The sequence below is a fragment of the Vanellus vanellus genome (genome assembly GCF_965231255.1).
Source record: "Vanellus vanellus genome assembly, chromosome: 7".
NCBI classification, from domain to species: domain Eukaryota; kingdom Metazoa; phylum Chordata; class Aves; order Charadriiformes; family Charadriidae; genus Vanellus; species Vanellus vanellus.
The window spans coordinates 21,538,704-21,561,186 of NC_138912.1; the positions used below are offsets into that span (position 1 = coordinate 21,538,704).

Genomic DNA, 22,483 nt, shown 5'->3' on the forward strand with positions numbered 1-22,483 from the left:
CACAAACAGGAGGTGCTTCCCTGAATCATGACTTCAAATACAGATTTGTCACACTGAATACTGATGTGACCCCAATGAAAACAGTGATTGCACAATCTACCTGAGACCTTGAGCAGGTTTCCATCACTACATTTTTCCCAGTCTAATTGTGTAACTTCAGGGCTCCTGTCTTGTTTGTGATACCTGCAGATAACTCAGAAGTAATAATCTTGTTTGCAGCTGACTGGGACCATCCTTTTCATCGCTCTCCTGATTCTGTTTCTGCTGCTGGCTCTGGCTCTCCTCTGGTGGTTCTGGCCCCTTTGCTGCACGGTGGTAAGTACAAGTTTTTATTCTTTTGACATGGTTTCATCTCTTCTCTGCAAAAAGCATAGAGTTACAGTGCTGGAGTGTGTGGTTAACTTCATTTAAGAAAAGTGCTGCCAGGTTTGTAAGGCCCTAATTCAAAAAATTGCTTTAAGTGCTTGTTGAAGTCACTCTGGTCTGGGTTTTTCAATGTTGCAAGGCCTATGTGATTTTGACACTGATTGAGAAGTTTAAGTGATTTTGTGGACATGGCCCAAGTCCCTGTAGAGATCAAGATCTCCTTAGAACAAGATTTGAAACCTGCTGCAGAAAAGTGTCATGGAACTGACTTACTAATAAGTGCATAAGCTGTTATGGTCCTTTTTAAAGACAAGAATTAGGCTTGCTTTTTTTTTTTTTTTCTTTTCTATTTGTAGGAGCTGCAGATTGTGAGTGAATATTTTGCACTAACTTGGTAATCACATGACACTAAGGCAGAACTACCAGGATACAGAGCCATATTATGAGTTACTTAAGGCACTTGACTAAGTGAATAATTCAATGTGATGGATTTAGCTTCTCATCTGCATTTATTTTACGCCTGTTGAAAAGCAATGGGGCTAATGACGGGACTGAATGTGGGTGAATGGACCAGTGCAACCTTTTTGTGATATGAGCAAGAAAGCAGAGAGGGCATAGCATTGAGATGGATGAACCTCAGATTTCTCCCATTGTTTATATATTCCAGGTGATCAAAGAGCCGCCGCCACCACCACCCCCAGAGCCTGTAAGTATGCTATTTTTGAGCTGTTGCACTGTCTGCAGCCACTGTAGTGTGTTGTGGTGCCCAGGAACATCAGCCCTGTAGGTGTCTTAATGACACCTTGAAGGCTGTGAGAGGAAGTCTTTTGGGTCAGGAGAGTTATTTCTGCCTTCTGGCCTTTTTATATAAATACTGCAAGATTATTTCCATCCACAGAGAAAGTAGTTGCATAACTCAGAAGTCCACAGACCAACAATTCCTATGGTATTTTGTTCCTTCTGCTGCGCGTCAAACAGGTGTGTAAGCAAATCTTTGCTTCTCAAGCTGTGCTGAAAGCTGTCCCTCCTCCAGTAAAACTGCCGTTGCTCTCAGCAGGAGTTTAGCCCGGATTGGCAGTAAGGAACAAAGTCTGGCAGCTGAAAGAAAGGACAGTGAAGGCCACATTCTTGTGGCTTTGCTACAGGAGAGGGAGGCAAGAGTCTGCCCTGGCTGTGGTTCTGCTGCACAGGGACCTTTGGAAGGACGTTTAGCCTTTCTCCATTTAGGTTGGGAGCTGTTTGAAGCAGGATTGTATTCTGCTCTTTTTGGGACAGTAACACACTGACCCTGACCTCAGCTTAGTTTCACTATGCTAATTTCATGAAAATAGTAGCAATAAATAAAAGTACCTCCAGAGAAAACTCATGCCTGCCTTTATTTCTTTCCTAGGCATAGACAGTTAAATGATGGAAAAATACTTACCTAACCCGCAAGAGAAGCTTACAGTTTGCTGCAAACTTGCTGTAACTTGGCATGAATATCAGGAGGCAACCACAGCTGCTGTTTTGAGGTTGCCAGAGGCCACCATTACTGTGTATGTGATCCCGTTGCTTGTCCTGGGCAGCAGCACTGTGACAATGTAACTTTAGAATACGCACCAAAAAATCATACTGGTTTTAGGGTGATTAGTGTTGTCATGAAGCGTACAGTTGCAGCCATGCTGTGTTTGAAGGAGGTTTTAGAGAGCGTGGCACCCCTGCAGCAGAGTTCCCGGATGCTTTGCAATTATTCTGATCAGCAGAGGTTTTAAATGCAATCAAAGAGACTGCGAGCTGACGTAAGCCTCCAGGAATAGCACAGAATACAGATGTTATCCATCCCTTTACTTGGCCCTTGTCTTTATCCAGTATGGATTGTTGTTTCGTTATGCTGAGCCCTAGCTTCCCTTTAGCTCATATAGTCTGGTATCACTGCTATTAAACTGAATATAGTTATCTAAAAGTTGTTCTAAAGCACAAGCGTTAGAATTTCCATTACTTTTCAAAATGTATGTGGTAGTTGTTGATGTTGATTTGCTATGTGTTCAATGTGGGGGATATTTGCTATAAATCTTCTATCAGCTGGGAAAGTATCAGCCATCACGATTAACTGTGTCCTGCTAGTGTCAGGCTTGCCAGCAATAAGGGTTGTTAGACATGAAGTTTTGAAATCTGTGTTACATCACATGGAAGAGGCAGGATATTTTATATAGTACTCAAGTTCACAATGAAATCAAATATAAATGAACTAAAACTGCTGATTTAGTTCTCTAGGTACTGTTTTAGATGTGGCATGAAATTCAATAAAATTTCAAATTAAAACAAACAAACAAACAAAAAAACCCCAGTAACAAAATCCCAATACTAAATTGCAGTGCCTTACTTGTATATTTATTTCCCTGACTTAGGATTCAAAAACACCACACCACCACCACCCCCCAAACAACAACAACAATGAGAAAAAACAACCAAAAAACCCAAACAAAAAAAAAAAACACACACACCCCTGACTAGTTAATGAAAATGTCAACTCTAGCCTTGCCTGGCCATACTAAAGAATTTGTTGGAGGAACTGACCCATGAACCGTAGCTGAGAGATCAGACGTCACTGAATGGAAATACCTGAATGGAAATACTGATGGAAATACCTTTCTCCGAGGCATAACCTAAGAGTTAAATATGAAAAGAACAAAAATTAAGGCATGTTTTCTAAAAGCTATTGTCGGCTTTTGGACTCTCAATTCCTTTTACATTCCAATAGAAACACGTAGGGCAATTTTGAGAAAATGTCACCTAGTAACATGACAATAATTTGTGTCCTTCTCTAGTATTTGGATTTTACTTGATTTTTTTTTTTTCTTAAATAAAAACTAAGTCCAGGCAGTGTATCTAGAAACATACTTGTACCGATGAAAATTAGCAGAGAGCACTGTGCACAGCCAGTCCGAGAGCAGCATGCACATCTGCACATCAGCATGAGGTGTGTTTATTTGTCTCTTAGAGTGTGAGGCACGAGGATGGTATTGAAGGAGGCTTGTTGGGCTCTTTCCTCAATTATGTACGTACTTGGAGAGTGTCATGGTGTGACTTTCAGCTGCCTCAACTCAGCGTAACAATAGGCACTCTGAGAAATCCCAGTGACTTCTGTCAGCTCAAGGTGATAGACCTGGAGATATATTCCCATGGTTGTCAAACCAGAAATATTTGTCAGCTTTTAGTTAAGCAAGAACAGAACAATGGACCTGAAATAAAACCCTGATTCAGACTCTGCCATGTTCCAGAAAAATAATCTGCAGTCTTTATAATTGCAGGTCAAAATCTCTGGATCTGAGGTTCCTGACAATTTGGAGATGCTCCAGTCTGAGTCCTCGTTCCAAAGTGTACAGCTTGAGCCAGACTCTAAAAAGAATCAAGCAGCGTAGAATAACTGGTTACAGCTGCCATGAGAAAAGGGTCTGATGCACATGTTAGAAAACTCACAGTGGTAGCTCTTTTCCCTGTTAGGTGACATTAAGTTCTAAAAGCGTGATTAATAAATGATTTCTTTGGGCTAACTGATTGCTGCATTTTCTGCATAGCACAGTGGCAAGCCCGTATAATGTACAATTCATCTCCACTTTGCCTTCCTTTACAAGTTGGTTGTGATTTTGAAGCTCAATGCATATTTGACTAAATAAAAGCTGCCTGGAGAGAGGAATAGGCAATCCTCTTTGGCTTCCCTAGTTAAAACTGCAGCTGCAGAGACAAGACACTTTTGTTTTTGTCAGCAAATAAGTGCAACACACAAAGCCAGATATCCAAAGATTGGGCCATAGGATGTTCATTTGTTTTCCGTAGTATATGCTGTTCATGTGAGAACAGCAGTAATATCTCCCCGTCTTTCCCATAGGAATCAGATGATGAAGATGGATTGCCAAAGAAAAAGTGGCCAACTGTGGACGCATCTTATTACGGGGGTCGAGGTGTTGGTGGGATTAAGAGGATGGAGGTATTTAACTTGTTCTTTAGTGTTGTAAAAATCAGTATGTTTAATTATAAATCATAGCAATATGGTTTTTATGTGATTTTAAAAAAGTTACCTTGATGGACTAGAGACTGGGATTTAATTAGGGCTTGTCCACCTGATTGCACCTGCTGTCCAAGTAACAGACATCAAGCTGCCATCATTCACATGAATAATTAAATGAATCTAGCAATATGAGCCAGAGAAAACTTGCAAGTTGAGAACTGGGATAAGCACCAAAAGAAGTTTTAATTTACTGAATCAAACCCTTCAGTTCAGTTGGGTCCAGTTTTGTCTCAGGCAGAGTTACTCTGGTTCTGAGTGTTTGAGGGGGCCATCTATTCTGTGCCTGGCTGTCTGAAAGCAGTTGGTTTGGGGAATTTAAACCACTGATTTTTCTTTTTTTTTTTTTTTTTTTTTTCCTTTTCTTTTGGGTTTGAGTTTTGGGTGGTTTGTTTGTTGTTGGTTTTTTTTTTTTTTTTTTTTTTTTTAGTTAAGCATTAACTCCTAATGCATAAAACCACATCTGTGTTGAAATTGGCCAATGAATCAAATCCTGCTCTGGGATTCTTGCACAAGGCAGTCTTTCTGTGTAAAGTGAGATGTTACTATGAAAGAAATTTGCCTTGTGCTGTCCTACAGCGTATACATTCCAGGAAGTCAGTGGATAATGCTGTGATCAGCTGCTAACTCCTGTAAATAAACATCTTAGTAAAATCAATTCAATGTTCCTAACCGTGGATAATATAAGACAGGGAATTGTCACTCACCTGTATCAGCTGAGGGCCTAATGATGACTTAGGAATGTCACACCAGAAACTCCCACCAGATGTAACTGGTGGCTAAGAGGTGGTCTAATGTACGCTAGCCAAAGATCTGGACCAAACTAGGGCTAACAGAATGAAAGCAATGGCTTCCCAGCAAATCCTTGCAAGTCTGCAGTTTAAGTATTGCATCTCACTATTCTTGAACATTTTTCTCGCGAGAGTTTTATCCTTAATGCTGAGTAACCCTGTGGATCATATATTGCCCTTGAATGCAGGATCACATTCCTGTTTGAGGTAAGTCAGACAACTAAATCAAAATTTCATCTTGAAATAAGTAGTGTACAGTATGTGAAGGTAAAGTTACTGACCTCTCTTGTGACTGTGCAAGATATCTTTGGAAGAGCTGTTTGCTGTTTTCAGTAGTAGCTGCACAAGTTTGAGGGCTGGTGCTCTTAAACCATTCATGTACTTGTGCACTGACCCTTTTTTGCGCTTGTGAACTGAACAACAGGAGGTGCTTAGGGCTAGTTGTAAAGACTGTCTGCCTTCAGCTGGTGCTGCCGCCTGCTTTTTGCGTGAGGCAACGGGAAGTGCATTAGAGCTGTGACCTAGCAGAGCTGGGCAGAGTGCTCCAGGTTTCACTTGGAAATGGGTTAAGCTGCTCTAGATGCTGTGAAGTCCCACAACACCTTACATTATGGAAAGTGCAAAAGCCAGTAGTTCAAGTAGTTGAGTGAGACTGCTTGACTCTTATATGTGTATTTCTGATTACGGTGGGAGTGTGGTGCCTTCCTAAGTTTGGCTTCATGTCTGGTGGCATTGGGTCATCTGATGGGAACTAGATTAATGTCTGTGAAAACCACCTGCTGGTGGGACTGCTGAAGTGTCTCTGCTTACAGTGTGCTCTCCTGACTTCAGGTGCGATGGGGAGATAAGGGGTCAACAGAGGAAGGAGCAAAATTGGAGAAGCCCAAAAATGCAGTTATTAAGTTGCCAGAACAGGAGTATGAACCATGGGAACCCAAGCCAAAAAAGCCCCATGTGCGAAAACCACCTTCCCAGCGGAAATGGTACACTCCCATCAAGGTAATGTGTCTGCCCCTCAGTTTTACCAAGTCTCTTATGTCACGCGTGTTACGACATCCCGCTTCTTTATCGCAGTCTTATGGCGGGGCTGGGAGAGCCTACTTAGAAAAATGGCCAGTAACCCTGAACCTTGTCCATATCCTGGAACGTGCATTTCACCTGGCACTGTGTTGTGATAGTTTTTTGAGGAAGAGTGGAAGGTGTTGGAAGGCATGAGCAGAGATCTTCCCTCCCTCAGCTCACACCTTTTCAGGTGCTTTTGCACAGCCTGAGTTGCAACAGCAGATATCTCGGCTCTTAGGGAGGGTGGAGAGGGGGGTGCTGTTTTGTGCCATCTGAAGGCAGCGTATAAAGAGGGTCTGATAAACTGCACTGTCCTTGCTTTGACTGCACTGTGGCTAAGGCCTCGGGTTGGGATTCAGCTCTGTTCCCCTCTAGCTCAGCCACAAGACGTAGTGTTTGATTTTGGGCAAGTCGCTCAGTCTCTCCACACTTTCATCCCAATTTCTCCCATGTCATTATAGTATCTGGTGTCTCTCTGTCTTTTAATGTATGTATCCTCACACAACCCTTGAGGCAGGGCAGAGCTGTTATCTCTGCTCACAGAGAAGGAAGCTGGAGGGGTAGCTCAGGCCAAGGGAGCAGCATACCATGCTCATCCCAGAAACCTGCGGCCATGTCCCAAACCAGTGCTTTGTGGGATGAGGTTCCCACCTCCCCACAGTGCTCGCAGATCAGTTTAACAGTGCTTGAATTTATTGTCTGAAAAGTAGCTGTGAATTCTAAAGCCTGCCTAGGTACCTAGGCTTGTGGCTGTTTATCCGTGCTCCAGCTCGCGTCACGTCAGTGCAGTACTTTTGTTGTTCTGCCTTTTGTTAATGTGACATCTGTCTAATTGTACCTGTCTAATTGTTCACGTTAAAGTCATCCTCGGTGAGTTTCAAGCAGGCTGAATTTGGCCTGCTGCATATCAGATACATGTTACCCCATTGAGGCGTCTTTTCTGGCTGTCTAGATAAGCAGTATAGAGAGGGCAAGGGCACAGGGGCAATGCTTGTGCAGAGAGTTTAACAGAGAAAGGCTGGATCAACTCACATGTAGTTTAATCTCATGCTGTTTTCCCCAAAGTTCTTGGCCATGTCATATTTATTTATTTATTTACTTATTTTTATTTCAGGGCAAACTTGATGCACTGTGGGCTTTGGTTCGACGAGGCTATGATCAAGTCTCTCTTATGAGACCGCAGCCAGGAGATAAGGTAAGGTGTCACCAACACACTGGCATGTCACTTCTCTGTTAGCAGCAGCAATGTTCTCCCTGCCCCCCCCCCCCCCCCCAACACCATCTCTTTTTTTCGCTTTTTTTCTTTGTGAGCTTGTCTCTTTTCACATTACCCTAAGGCTAAAAATTTGTCACAAGAACAGAGATTTCAAAATGAACTAAAATGTTTGCTGTGGCATCTATTTAAAAGTATTGCCCCAAAAGGTCAACAGTAACGTCCCCACTGTGATGATTTGAGCAGACTTGAGGAGGAAACTGGCCGGCCACAGTAGTATATGAGACCTTTTTCAGCCATATAAGTTCTTAGCCTTTTTTTCTGGGCATGTGTGTTGAAGTCAAAGGATAGGTTCGTTCTTTGTGGGTTCTGGGGGACTGCTGGTTTTGAATTTAATATACAGTAAGTAGTTGTTCTGCAACAGTAATTGTCCTTCCTACCCAACTTCATAAAAATGCCTCTCAGATTTAATAATAGAGTGAAGTCGTTAATGAGAGAAATCATGAACTGTGCAGGTGATGAAGAAACAAATTATAGCAAAGTTAAAGGAGAATAAAGTCTCTGTAGAATTCTGTGCAAAGACACAGTTCTCGGTCATATCCTGTATCTCCTGCCTTGATAAAGTCTATTGGCCAGACGTAGGGTCAGGAGGAGATTCCTCCTGGGAGAATGCAGGGGGTTTCTGCCTTTCAGAGCCATAGAGATGTCCGTGTGCTGCCCCTGGGTCACTCACGATAGCTTAGTTCAGAGCGCACTCACGATTTCCCCGTGATAGCCTGGCACTGTTACAGCTGTCCCTATCTTGCTATTCTGTAGGGACGACTCCATAAAAATTGAGCGCTGTTGCGCTTTCAGATTGGGTTTTCTGCAGTGGAGCTTTGAAACATGAGGACCGAGCAGAGACACACCATCTTCCTCGCCACTATGGCCCTTCTCTGGTCATACACTTCATCGCCTTTGCTCCCAGGGGAAGGGGTTATAGAGTTACAGCAGTAGGGGCCATAAAGTGCTTTTTTGGGGTAGGAGTGGTGCAGAGGCCCTTGTGCTGGGCTTGTCTGCCTGGATGATTTTTATACCTAATAACAGTCTTAAAAAGCAGCCCTAATTTACATCATCTAGGGCAAATACCCTACACCCCTCCAACTTTTGGCAAAATACTGTTAGGGCATTTGTCTAATTATTAACCAAACGTATGCAGCTTCAGTATTTAAAGTTTAGTCTCTTCCCTTTTTCTTTTGGTGCGTAAGGAAACTAAGAGAACAAACTCCGCTTCCTATGCTACTTTGTAAAATGGTTTTGACTGTTACACTAAGCTGCATTTTCAAGGCAGCTGTGCTTGAGACACCTTATTTACTTTTTCAGCACGATCTGAAGCTTCTGAATAGGCTCTTTAGGCCCAGCTGTATTTTGATAGCGCTAACATTGTATAATATGAATCTATCCTCTGCCTTTCACTCCCTCGGTTGGTACATTTCTATCAGTGCAGAGCACAACGGAGCCTCTGTTAGCCTCTGCGGTCAAGAAACATGCAGGGGGCTGGCTCTGAACAGGGATCCTCAGTTCCTTGCCTTCCAGCTCTGCTGTGGGGAGGACAAGGGACTCAAAAGAGGCAATGTAAAACGGAGCAAGCTGAAGGATTATTGTATCAGGGAGAATATTAGAAAATCAAACGTACATCTGGGAAATAGGGTGGAAAGAATCCTATTGAGCCAGATTCGGTGGAAGAATAGGATCGTCTCTGTTCCCTGGCCTGTGAAATTAGCTAAAGCTGAAGAATATTGAAAGTGAAGCAAGAAAATGACTAGACATCCTTCTGCTGTAAAAAAAATAAAGGCTATCACAGGCCTGTATTTCATGGAGAAAGCTAGCACAGAAAAGAGCAAGGTTATTATTTATTGTTTGGTTGACTTCTCTAGTTGTGATCCCTCAGTAGAGAATTGGCTCCTTGCGAGTTAGGCTTTTGGTGGGGGGGAAGTGTATAAATATAAATGTACATACACATAAGTATATATGAGTAGACACGCACGCAGTTACTTACTTTGGGGCTGAAGAATGGGGAAATCAAGTCAGTGCTATGAGTGACCAGCAGCACGGAGAGCCTGGAGCTCCGGCCGTGCCAAACAGCCCCAGGAGCAAGCCCAAAGCTCTGCTGGACCCAGACCCAGCCCCAGTGGGGACAAGGCCACTCCTGTACAGGTGTGATGACGGTAGATTTTGGTTTACCGTTGAGCAGACATGAAAGTACAGCCTGATGTTCCTTGGTGCATTGTGTTCTTCCAGCCTGCACCATCCAGAGGCCAGTGACTGTGTGGTGATCTCGGAGAGGGGGATTGCTCTGCTTTGTGAGGTTTTAAGGGGTTTTGGGGGGGCAGGGGGGGAGACTTCTGTTTTTTTGATTTGCCTTTTTTTGTTTGATTTTTAAGGTAATTTCATAGTTGTCTTGGTTGTTCAGGAAAACTTGGAGCTCAGAGGGCAAAAGGAATACACAATTTAATTATGTTTTGGGAGTGGCATTTTCATTTATAACTCAGAAAATTCCCATCTCTGAATTTCCCAAAATAGTCAAATTATTATTTTTACATTTTCAGGGATTACCAGAGATATAGGTTGTTTCCCACTGCAACAATATAACTCACTGAATTTACACTTCTCCAAGTTTCTATTTCACAGCTTACCTCCATTTAAAAAAAAAAAAAAAAAAGCTGCCAGTTCCCATTTTTATTGCTACAGTGGGGCATATGTTCACTTTTTGTAGCTATTGGGAGAAATTATTGCAAAACATTTTTTTTTTCTGCATAATGAAAATAACAGTTGTAGTAGTGAAAGAACATCCACAATATTTTTCTCCCTGTATTTTTCACAAAGCTTTTGAGACAGGGAAAAGATGTCAAAGGAGAGGTTTTTTGACATTAAAAACTCTTTAAAAACTCTTTTGAAAATGAGTGCTTTGGGTTGGGAGCTTTTCTTACCCCAAAAAAGCCTGAAAAATACTTCCCTTTATAGTTTGGTTTTTTTTTGTTTTTTACACCAAAAAGTATGTTAATGTTTTTGGTTGATTCACTGATGTATCTGGTTTTGTCAGAAGCAAAAATAAGTTAAATATTTTTCAGAGCTGTTCAGCATCTTCCCCCACAACACAGCCCTCTTCTTTTTGGGTCTGCAGAACATACAGGGGAGGTAGTTTTGCTGCCCCAGGTTTTCAAAACATGACTTCTCCCCCACTCCCACCGTGAAGTTAAAAATGGCACTGTTTGTGCTTTTTGAGTCTTCATGTGGTGCAGCCCATTCCAGAGCGTGTCCAAGCGCCTTGCACTGGAGATACAGGCTGAAGTGTGTGCGCAGGAATACAGGACTGACTGCTGCAAGGGACTGTTGCCCTTTGCTCTGGGTGGCCAAAGCTGCTGTCTCTCCATCCGCATTTCTTCCTTGATCATGATCCTGTTGCCTTTCCCAAACCACCTGCTCTTTTCCCTACCTGTGACCCCCTTGGACTCCTGCCCTAGACGTTCTCTTCTGTTTCCTTCATAGTTTTCCTCCTCTCCTTGCTGTGTCTATCAGTCCTTGTTTCCCTGCAGCTTTCCTTGATGAGACAGACTGGTGCCCTGCGGTCCTGCCCTCTGAGATGGGTGGGTTGGTGACCGCCTCTTTCCCCTGTTCCTGTCACGCTGCAGGAATGGAAACACTAGTAGGAGCGTGCCTTGGGTACAGCTATGCTGCAGAGCTGGTTGAGGCTCCCGAGAGCTCTCCTGTCCTGGCTGGTGCTTTTCAGAGGGTGGCAGGGACTTCTCAAGAAAAGGATCCCAGGATGGATGACCCAGCAGCATTAAACAGGATTGTATTAATAGAACTGGTGGTTAAAATTGCAGGGGCTTTCAGAACTGACTAAAGAAAACCAGCCAAGCACAAGCTCTGCCGCCCCTTCTCCTGGGAGCTGTGCCTGCAGTGTTTGGCTTGGCTCTGCAGACAGCTCCTCCTCTTGGTCTCCATTCAAGATCATGTCATGGCCCCACCACTGAAACTGGTTGTTATTAGTTTGGCAAATAGCTCAGTAAAGGGTCACAGGACCCTGCTCACTCAACTTCTGCAGGTCACCCCTGGCAGGAGCCTCTGTTGCACCAGGATGAGACAGCAGGGGATGAACATGCACTTAGCTCTACCCCATCATTAGTAGACAGGCTGCTATTTGTGGGATGGCTTTTTTTGCTGAGCTCTCCGACAGCATCAGCAGAGGAGTGAAGAGATGAAAAAGGGGCTAGCAGCTCTCCTGCAGATTGCTGGGCTTTCTTCCTTGCAGTAATGTACAAAGGTGAAGCCTTGATAGGCATTTGTGCTACTATTGCAGTGATGGATCCCTTAGAGCCAGGCTGCTATTCTTCCTTTCATCCCCCAGAAATCTGGGGCGTAGAGGACCAGCAGTCACTCTTCTGGCCCAATAAAGGGATTAATGGCTCTGAGGTGGGGACGCTGCTCATCCAGCAACAGGCCTGGCAAGCTATGTGTTGCTCAGGATACTCAGGCTGTCTTGAGGACTTCCCCATCACCTCTGTGTTGGTGTCCTCCTGAGCTTGGTTATGAGCTTGCAGGAGGCTGCTAGGAAGATTGGAGTTTGGAAAATATTAATGTCTGGCTATCTTGAAGTATCTTATAGAAAGCACAGTAGCTGATGGGGCGGGTTGTCAGTAATCTGCAAAAGGGAATTTTCAAGCTCTTCCCCTTGACCTCATGGATCAAAAGTGGGGCTGTTACCAATGCCAGCAAGTAAACATTTTTAATGGGGTTTTTAACCCCAATATGTGCAGAGAGAAAGGCGAGATGCTTCTTTCAAATGGTCTGCTTAGTTGCTGCTTTCAGCAAATCCATTCCATTTTGCATTTCAGCACATACTGTCACAGGAAATTCTCAGAAGCTCGGTTTACCAAAAAACCTCAGCTGAAAAAAAAAAAAAAAATACATTTTTCCCCCCAAGCAGAATTGCTCTTGTTTACTTTAAAGCTTTAGAAAGTGATCTCATTTTTGTCACTGAATATTACCTGCAACAGAGAGTGAGAGTGTAGACTGGATTTTGCTGTCATAATCACCATTGTGTACTCAATGCTTTAGCACTTTAGCAGTACTACCCTTTGCACGTGCAAAGCCTTTTCCTGGGGAAAGGGGCTAGAAGCAGGCTATTGTACAAAACCCTTTTTTTTTTCCTCCTTCTTCGTTCCATAAAACTGAAAGTAAAAAAGGCTGCTGTGCAGCCAAAAATTTCATAAGCTATAAGCTGCTGGTCATATTTGAAGCCAGGACTTCTGGGTCCTTTCAAGTTCTTGCCATTGAGTCGCTGTGTGACTTCGAACAAGGCATGGCAGCTGGAATTTTAAACACCAGCCTCTGAAATGAGAAGAACAGGAGTATTTGGGTTCCTTATTCTGTGCGTCCCTTTCAAAGTAATCACTCTTAAGCTGGTAGGTTTGTTAAAGCTCAGAAGGTCTGATTACCCTCAAATTTTGAGTGATTCCTTGTAATGCTGACCACGACATCTATGTGCCTTAGTTTTCCCAACTGCAAAATAATAATGAGAACACAGTAATTACCTTCCTTACAGCTGTGAGGGTTAGTTAAAGCCTGCCAGACACTTGGGACTCCTTAGATGAATGGTGAGACATCAAGCCTATGGATTATTAATGACTAGTAATTATTTTCTGGCTGCTGCCCACAGGTGGTCAGCAGTTTGAATGCAGCCCATGGGGATGGCAGTACCCACCTGTCACTCCATGCTGCCCATGTACCAATGCTATTTGGAGCTCGTACTAATTACTTCTTTTCAAGATGGAGTAATGGCCTTTAACAGGTTTATCTGCCACTTGCTTGGAGATGAGTTGTAGTCACCCAAGTAGTAATTGGCAGAGCTACAGGGGGTGCTGGAAAAGCAGCACTGAGCTTCTTCAGACTGTATTCATGAGAGACTGTCGCCTGGTTCTGAGGCTTTTCTCCCTTTGCTTAACCTTTCTGGATCCAATTACCTTCATAAGCTGCTGAAAAATTAAAGAGATGGGGATGTCGCCTGCCACAGTAGGTGGTCTCACTTTGTCACTTTCAATGAAAATGTGACACATGTAGCCCCCATCTTACTTTTTTTCCTTTTTGCAAAGATGACCAGTATCTGTAAGGTTCCTTCCTGCTGTAGCAGGCATGGCATGGAGAAAAAAGCTCCCTGGCTGGAGAGCAGCCCTGAGGAAAAGGACCTGGGGGTGCTGATTGATGAGAAGCTCAACATGAGCCAGCGATGTGTGATCGCAGCCCAGAAGGCCAACCGTATCCTGGGCTGCATCAGAAGTGTGGCCAGCAGGTCAAAGGAGGTGATTCTGCCCCTCTACTCCTCTCTCGTGAGACCCCACCTGGAGTACTGTCCCCAGCTCTGGAGTCCCCAACATAAGAAGGACCTGCTGGAGCGTGTCCAGAGGAGAGCCACGAGGATGGTCCGAGGGCTGGAGCACCTCTCCTACGAGAAGAGGCTGAAAGAGTTGGGGCTGTTCAGCCTGGAGAAGAGAAGGCTCCGGGGAGATCTTATTGCGGCCTTCCAGTCCCTAAAGGGGGCCTACAGGAGAGCTGGGGAAGGACTTTTTACTGGGGCATGTAGCGATAGGATGAGGGGGAATGGCTTTAAACTGGAAGAGGACAGATTCAGATTAAACATTAGGAAGAAGTTTTTCACTTTGAGGGTGGTGAGGCACTGGAACAGGTTGCCCAGAGAGGTTGTTGAGGCCCCATCCCTGGAGGTGTTCAAGGCCAGGCTGGACGTGGCCTTGGGCAACCTGGTCTAGTGGGAAGTGTCCTTGTCTATGGCGAGGGGGCTGGAACTAGGTGATCTTCAAGGTCTTTTCCAACCTAAACCATTCTATGATAGGAACAGTTCCTGGAACAAGAAGACTGCAAGCGTTTTGTGCTCTTTGCAGCAATATTGGTGTTTTCTGCAGCGTTTTAAGATCTTTCTGTCTTTTTTTTTTTTTTTTTTTTTATTGTGGCATGTGAACATATCCCTTCTTTTCCCCTCCTTTTTGGGTTTCTTCTAGGGAATGTAATTATCCAAGTAGACACCTCAGCCTTCACTGGCTGAGAACATTAAGGAGTTGGACATACAGAAACTTTGAAGCGAAGTCTACCAAGAGCAATGTCCCTTTTTGGAATGCTAAAGGCCAGGTGCTCTGAGTGGAGCAGAGCTTTGAAAAATGAAATGAGGTATACCTGTTGGTTTTTTTCTACTATAGGGGGACAGGCCCTGTCTCTGTTGAGACCAGAGTGTATAACAGAGTTTGTATGAGAGGTGTCAATGGAGTGCTCATGGAAAAGAGTAATTTCAAAATGCAGAGCTGGTGCTTGATAGAGTGGTCAAGCTGCATAGAGGAAACATGGCAGGGATATTTGCACAGAGTGTTAGGTCGCTATAGCATACTTGAAATGGGAAGGAGAGTTCCATGTCAGGACTTCAGTACTTGAGTTGCTTCCCTGGTGTGTTCATTCCTAGAAGTAGTAAGGTGGTGGTGTCCCTAGGAGCTCTTCCATCCAACTTAAAATAGGAGCTTTTGGAGGAGGAGAGGTTTTCTGTCCTTTGTAAATACGCCAGCACTGATAACGAACTGTAGGAGTCTCATCCCAAGAGAAGAAAATCTTTGTGAGATAAGCCCAGAGGAACCTGGGAACTGTGGGTTTACCATCTACTTGCTCTAGGTAGCAGCAGAGCCAGTTACCTAGAGATGGCTTTGGGGATACTTGTATCTGTTTCCAGACTCTGAACAAAGAGGCAGCTTGTCTGTGTGCTGGGCCGGGACCTTACTCTTTGGCTGAGGCAAGTTCAAATAATAACTGTTTTCACCAGAAATCTCTCTGAGAGTCTCCATCATTATCCTATACCCTAGGTGTATGAAGAGCATTGTGCTTTCCCTCTGTGCATGCCATAATCCTAGCTTGCTCCTGAAGAGCCAGTCAGACAATTCACCCTGGAAAGCATGATGACACTTAATTACAGTTTGAGCAAGACCAGTTATGGTCCTTTGTGGCCTGATTTGCTCCTCCCAGCAAGCCGCAAATACCTCAAGGCTGAGCCTGTTGCACCCAGCTAATGTTTGTTGCTCTTGTTGCTATGCTCCAAAGCCCTCCCCATTCAAGGTGATGGGCAAACGCAATCTCCTTTTCCCTGAAAATGCCAAAGGAAAGAGAAAAATCTTTTGCAAACCAACTGCTGTTGTTTTTTTTTTCTTGAACCACATTCTAGTCTGGTCAGCATTCAAGTGTGGAAATGTGTGGTGCTGTGGTTAAAAGAAGGGATGTGAGTCACGAGTCCTGAACTTGTAAATACCATTTTGGTTGGTTTTTTTCCCCCAAAGCTGCTGCATAACCTAGGGTAGATGACATGACCTGACAGTGGCTCCCCTCACTTCCTCCACTCTGCGAGCCTCATCCATAAAAGCTGTCAGAAAAGAGGAAGGCAGTAGATCGTGTGTTGTGAGTGCAGGTTTAGGTTAAGATATTTTTCTCGGGTTTGTGTGGAATTTGGTCTGGTGTGGTGGTACTTGGAGATTGGTACTGAATAAAGTATGCCTGATAGACCTTAACTTTGATTATGTCCATTGTTAGCCTTTCCTATTCCCTTTGCTACTTCAGCTTTTTTAGGGCTCAATCAACAGGCTTTGTTATAGATCTGCCCTGTGCGTTACTTCAGTCACAACTTCAGCAAGGTCCAAGACATGTGATGTTTTGTGCATTCCTGCAAGATATCTTGTGACTCTGGCCATTCTTTCAGGAGGTGCCTGTAGCCCTTTGCTGTATTTTCCTGCTAAGGCAGGGCTGGAAACAACATGCGGCTCCATGCTGAATGGATTGTGATATAAATTATTTGAATAGCCCTGTCTTCAATACTGGGTTGGGTTCTCCGTGTCACTTGCCTTGTGTGCCTAAGCTGGAAAAGTGGTACCAGGCATGTGAGAGCTGGATGGTGGTGATGTGCTTAGCACAAAATTTATTTTGCTGAAGGGTTCCAGTCCTACTTAAAAGGCTAATTTTCTTGGCTGAGCTATTCCTCCTTCAGGTTCCTCAGTATTGGTTGGTTTCTCCAGGGGAAAGTTGAAATTAACCCACTTCTCTCCAGTGTATTTCTGCACTGGTCTTCAAACTAACAGAGTAGACTGCTCCAAGAGGACCCATCCCTGGTTTCGAGCAGTGCCATGCACGGCTGGGACTGTGAATTGAGGACTAGTGTCTGCAGATGTGCCTGTCTTGGGAACCTATCAGTACTTGATTGTATTGAACTCTCGGTATTCTGATTAAAGAAGCTACAGTAGCCTGGGATACTGCAGCTATTAAACTTACTGCAAAACAGTTCCTATCTGTATTGTAATTCCTTAGTAGATCTGGACACCATTTTCCAGATTACTCTTTTTGTTTTGACTAAAAACTGCTTCTTTAGATGTTCTGTACATATTTTTGCGTGTTAATGGAATTAGCTGAAGTGAAAAAAATACCTTTGAAAAAGCCTGAATATTTTCAAATTTTTTTTAAACACCTTTTCCATCCAAAACTCAAGGAAAAGATTTTTTTGAATTTAACAACATATGTGTCTCAAGCCCAAGTGAAACTTATTTTGACGTATTTCTTCTACCTGAAAAATTAAGGCTTTTGGTTGTTGTTGACTTTTTCCTTGGCCAGTAAGTGAACCGAAAGATGACTTTTATTGCCACTGTTACGTGCGGTGCATGCCATGGGCCTGTTTGTGAGTTTGCCCTGGCAACCCACCTCCCTTGTCCCCTGGGGGATCCCCTGGATGGGGTTATCACACACTTTGTGTCTAAAGAAGAGCTCCTGTGCTCTCTCCGCCCTTCCCCACCCCATAAATCCTACTTTCTCAACTATTTGGCTCCTGTAGCCAGGGTGTCTGAGGGCATACTGGGCTTCTGAAGAATTTCTTCTCCCAGCCCCTTTACAAAGCAAGGCTGGTCCCCCTTCGCCTGTGTGAGACGGGCTCAGGCATTTTGGCTCTCACCTGGGCTTTCTGGGTGGTGATGTGGGCCATGTCTCAGCTAAGCCAACAGGTTTTACTCCAAATGCGTCAGTAGCCCAAGGCATTGCTTAGCTGTGTCTCGCTGTCACCACATTCTCTCCTCCCAGCCCATATGCAGCTATCTTCTCGTTTGTCACTCGGGTGTCAGGGTTTCTGAAGCAGGGACTGACTTTCTGTAATGTGTCTCGCTGGGGCTGCGCCAGTGAGCCAGTGACCAGGTGGGCAGTTTAGTTTGGTTGCTAAAAAGTAAGAGAAAAGGCACAAATGTTGCTTATAAGGTGTCTTTGTGGACTGTGTGAAGGATCTGTCGTGCCTCAGCTGCTGCTAAATATCACCGTCCCTTCATGGGTCAGAACATGTGTCTTGTTTGAAATTGTGTTACCTCCCACGTCTTAAAACTCAGTCTAATTCCACCTCGCTCACGCTGTGCCGTAAACAGAGTTTGCTGCTGCTGCTTGGGTCATCCCTGTGCATTTGCATTCGTCATTTTGTAATTTTCAGTTTGACCTTGTGATGTACCTAAGGCCATAATAGGGTCCTCACTGTTACAGTATGAGTGATTCTCAATCTACAATGCGGTGGTTTCCTTCCCCTCCAGTAACCCCATCACAGAAGGAGGGAGCAGAAGTGACATGAGTTTACTAATAAAGAGGCCAAATAATACAGTGGAAAAAGAAAGGGCTGAACTGATTTTCCTTTTTAAAAGCAGCACTAAAGAAAATAATTATTATTTTCTTATTGTTGGACACTGCCATTTTATTGGACCTTACTTTTAAATTCCTCTTCTCTTCAAGTAAACCCCATTTTCTCTTATCTCTTCATAGTTTTGGATTACCATCGTTTTAGGCATCAATACTGAGTTGTCAAATAAATCCTCAGAAAATTGTTATTGACGAGAGGGCTTATTAAACTGGAAGATATTTGAAGAGTCAGATTCTTGTGTAAACAAATATTTTATGTTGATGTAATGTTTTGATTTGAGACCTAGTAACTGCAAATGGCTTCATATAAAAATTAATTATAAGTTGATAAATTAATTGGTAATGATTAATGCAATAACCACAGTGTAATTAATGGTGACGATTAAAATTTAATTGTTAAATAATATAATTAGAAATTAATTAGAAATTACATATTTATTGACCTGAAATCATGCTCAGCCACCAGACTGCTGATATGGGAATCTCTGACATTTCCAATACTTTATTTTTCAACATGAAAATGCTAACTTGGTCCCAAATGTAAGAGTAGGAGTTAGTAGAAGTTCCTAGAATATGCCTGAAAACCAGGCAGGCTTAGGTTTTACGTGACAAACTGTTTCAGCAGCTCACTAATTTCTAGCCTGTATGCTGCAGGGTAATCAGTGCAATTCCCAGGAAATCCATGAAGGTTTTAATGAGCCGTGACATGTTCAGCGCACAGTCAGCATGAAGCAGTGCAGTGTGAGGAGGCTTTTGGCAAAGCCTGATGCACACAGATCCTGGCTCCCGAGGAGCCAGCTGCTAATCCTGACACTTGCCCAGGGAACTCGAATAGTGGGAACTCTGTACCACCTCTTCGGCTCTTTCTCTATAAAATTACTGTATCCATAATCTACCTCATTCATAAATATACTTGCTAAACAAGTTTCTTATACTGTTGCTGTTTTGGGATACTCGGTGTAGCTGTTTCTGCCAGAACGCTTTTGCTCTTTATTAGAGGACAGGGATTAACCCGTCCTCTAGTTTTTCCAAGGTACAGCTTTTGCAGAAGTCACTGATCTTAAAGGGAGAGATCCCATTGGTTTCTGAGTGTGTGGATCGAAACCTGCACGTAGCTAAAGTGATTCTGAAATTTTGTAGATGCTCGCTCTTGTGGTTTTGTACATAGCCTAAAACCCCAAATTTTTTCTTTTGAGTTTGAGAGCTCCACTTCTACATTGAACTTTAGGCAGTGAAGCTACATGCTGATGAACCCCGTCCATAGCAAGCTGGCAGTCATCCCAGTGACATCCATGAATAAAATTGGGGAGAAAGGTGACCACTTTGAGCCCAAGGAGATTATGTTCGTTTCAGACTTCAGCATCCTAAATGTAATAGTTTTGACTGGGAGCTACTTTATTTTTTTAACTTGTTGGCCCAGTGTTTTGTATTGCTCTGCGCAAACTTTAAAAGAATGGTTTTATTTTAATCCATTCTAAAATGTAAAGGCAAGTGTCATGTTCTTACAAAGTCAAAGACCAAGAAATTTCAGTAAACGTTTAAGTGAAGCCAACTCTTCCTCAGTCAGATACCCTCCTCTGCTAGTCAGAATTGCAGCACTGAGACTCCATAGGCAAAACCAAGAGTGAACGAAAACTCAAGCAAAATTTGTAACAGGAAGGATATCTTTTATTAGGTCAACTAATGCAGCTAAAAATGAAAAACAGGCATATTTTTGTGTACACAAACACTCTGGCATGCACAGAGATGAAACTGGATTTGATTTTTGTTAAATAAACACCTATGCGTGTATTAAAATGAACAGAGAAAAGGGACAGCTACTGGAAGATGGGGCGAATTTTTTAAATTCTTTTTGCTGAAGGGCTCTTAGTATCATGGGTAAAGAGATGTGCCCGTGGCACTCTTTAAATTGCCTGGTTCCTTTTAACAGTTGTTCCTTTCCACTGAAACCTTGCTGAGTAGTAGCTAAAGATTTTGGGGGAACAAGCACTGAGGAATGATGTACTGGTGAAAGTAGCCCAGAACCAAGATGCGGTGGCTTTCAAGAGGCTCCTCCCTTCCTTTCTCCTCTCCCCCCCAATCCCCCCCCCCCCCCCTTAAACCACACACAAAAACACATCCTAGGTGGTCGAGGAGGCATTGCCTAGAAGTACAAAGTGCCTGAATTGCACATGTGATAGTTACACTGGGATAAAAGCTGGAGTCGGGACAAGGGCAGATCCCGCTGCTTCAGTATTTGTACTTTTTGAAAAGCCAATTTGGCAAGCAGCATAACAAGAGCCTAACAAGTGGATGGACATATGGGGAGGCAAAATAATTGTGCATTAGGAAGACTGTGCAGATGTGAGCTGAAGTAAGGGCGTAACTCCATATGGCGCATTGCTGACCTTCAGTTGGTGCCTGAATGACAGTACGCGGTGCGGGTCGCACCATCTGAGGGATGCTGTACTGGGAGCAGGGCTGAAACCAGCCAGAACTGGATTTACGCAGATCATCTGCTTCCTAGGAAACAATAAAGCAGCTACTGACAGCTGTTGTGCCTGAGATCATCGTGGTATTATTGCGCCTTGCAACTCGGACTCCTTCCCTAAAACACTTAGTGTATACCATGCTTCAGGGGAAAAAAATACTGTTACCACCACTAAAGTGGTGGTGGCTGGTGGCTCTTAATCCCTGTTAATCCCCTGTGCAGGGAGAGCATAGGTGAGTGTGCAGGATACCTGATTTCTGCCCATGTTCTCTGTGGTTTAAAATTCTTCATATGCCTTTGGAGAGAAAATTACTTAATCCTTTCAAACACAGAATATTAAAAATCCTGTGGTTAGCATGTTTATTTGAGAAACATCATGTGTTGGTTTTTGGTTTTTTTTTTTGTTTTGTTTTTATAAACTAACCCCAGAGGGCTGCACAAGTTAGGTAGAATAGCTGTGGCACTCTGTTATTAGGGAAGTGTGATGAGTGGAGGGCTTAATTCTTCAACCTGGAAATCCCTTTGATGAAATATGCTTGATAAACCCAAACCATGACTTATGATTTATTATCACGTGTTCCTCCCTTTCCCTTTTGGCTGTTAATCCTAACACAGGCTAAGAGTTCGGCCTCATTTTATCAATGGCTGCTTGAAGTGCTCGGGAGGATTTGCTCCAATATTCACCAGAAGTCTTTGATATATGGGATTGTAGGCTAACACCGATAATCTTTTGTGAGGAAGTGTCACAATACATACATCGATCATCCAAGCCTCTATCTGTCAGACTCTCCCAACCCAACCGTATTTTTCATGACACAATGCGGCGCATGGCCTTTAAATTACCCATCTGTCTGACAAATCAGTGAGTGTGGCAGAAACTGGCAGCAGTTTGACGTCGCCTATCACTTTAACTGAAGTGAAAGTAATGCAAACAGATTTATGGGATCCCCTTTGATTATAGACTATGAATATATTTGGAATTGATGTTTGGGAGAGAGACACAACAGAGAGGCAGGAAAGGCTTGTAGGCAAAAGTGCTAGTGTTAGGTTTGCAGCTTTGCATTTACTATGAGGGAGATGGTTCTGGTAATTTTTTCCTTCTCCGTATGGTGCATCTTATCTGAATACCTCTGATGGTTTTTTGCCTTTTTTTTTTTTTTTTTCTTTTGTCCTGGCTGGTTATTTAGCTGTTCTAAACTCCTAACTTTATAAATATCAAGATTGAGTTTTCTTAAATGTACAGTTTCAGTACAGCTATTAAATATATCAGTAATGTTCATTGCATGGCAGTAAATATTGCTGAATTTCCAAGTGTGCTCTGAATACAATGGAGCGCATAGAAGACAAATAGCTGACAAGGATGGCTGCTCGCTGCAATGTTATAGAATCACAGGATCATAGAATAGTTTGGGTTGGAAGGGATCTTTAAAGGTCATCTAGTCCAACCCCACTGCCATGAGCAGGGACATCTTCAACTAGATCACGTAGCTCAGAGTCCCGTCCAACCTGACCTTGAATGTTTCCAGGGATGGGGCATCTGCCACCTCTCTGGGCAACCTGTGCCAGTGTTTCACCACCCTCGTTGTAAACAGTTCTTCCTTCTATCTAGTCTAAATCTACCTTTTTTTAGTTTAAAGCCATTACCCCTTGTCCTGTCGCAACAGGCCCTACTGAAAAGTTTGTCCCCATCTTTCCTGTAGCTCCCCTTTAAGTACTGAAAGGCTGCAATAAGGTCGTGCTGAAGCCTTTTCTTCTCCAGGCTGAACAACCCTAACTCTCTCAGCCTGTCCTCATAGGAA

The 22,483-nt window shown here is 43.4% G+C and overlaps 1 protein-coding gene across 1 annotated transcript in view; it reads left to right on the forward strand.

Moving 5' to 3' along the window:
* The window catches only part of ANTXRL (ANTXR like), a 60,411-nt gene that overhangs the window by 32,353 nt on the left and 5,575 nt on the right, over positions 1–22,483 (forward strand). The window contains exons 13-17 of the mRNA XM_082486467.1: positions 220–315; positions 1,034–1,072; positions 4,235–4,333; positions 6,034–6,201; positions 7,379–7,459. Coding sequence (XP_082342593.1) covers positions 220–315; positions 1,034–1,072; positions 4,235–4,333; positions 6,034–6,201; positions 7,379–7,459 — 483 coding nt within the window. The remainder of the gene's footprint in view (positions 1–219; positions 316–1,033; positions 1,073–4,234; positions 4,334–6,033; positions 6,202–7,378; positions 7,460–22,483) is intronic.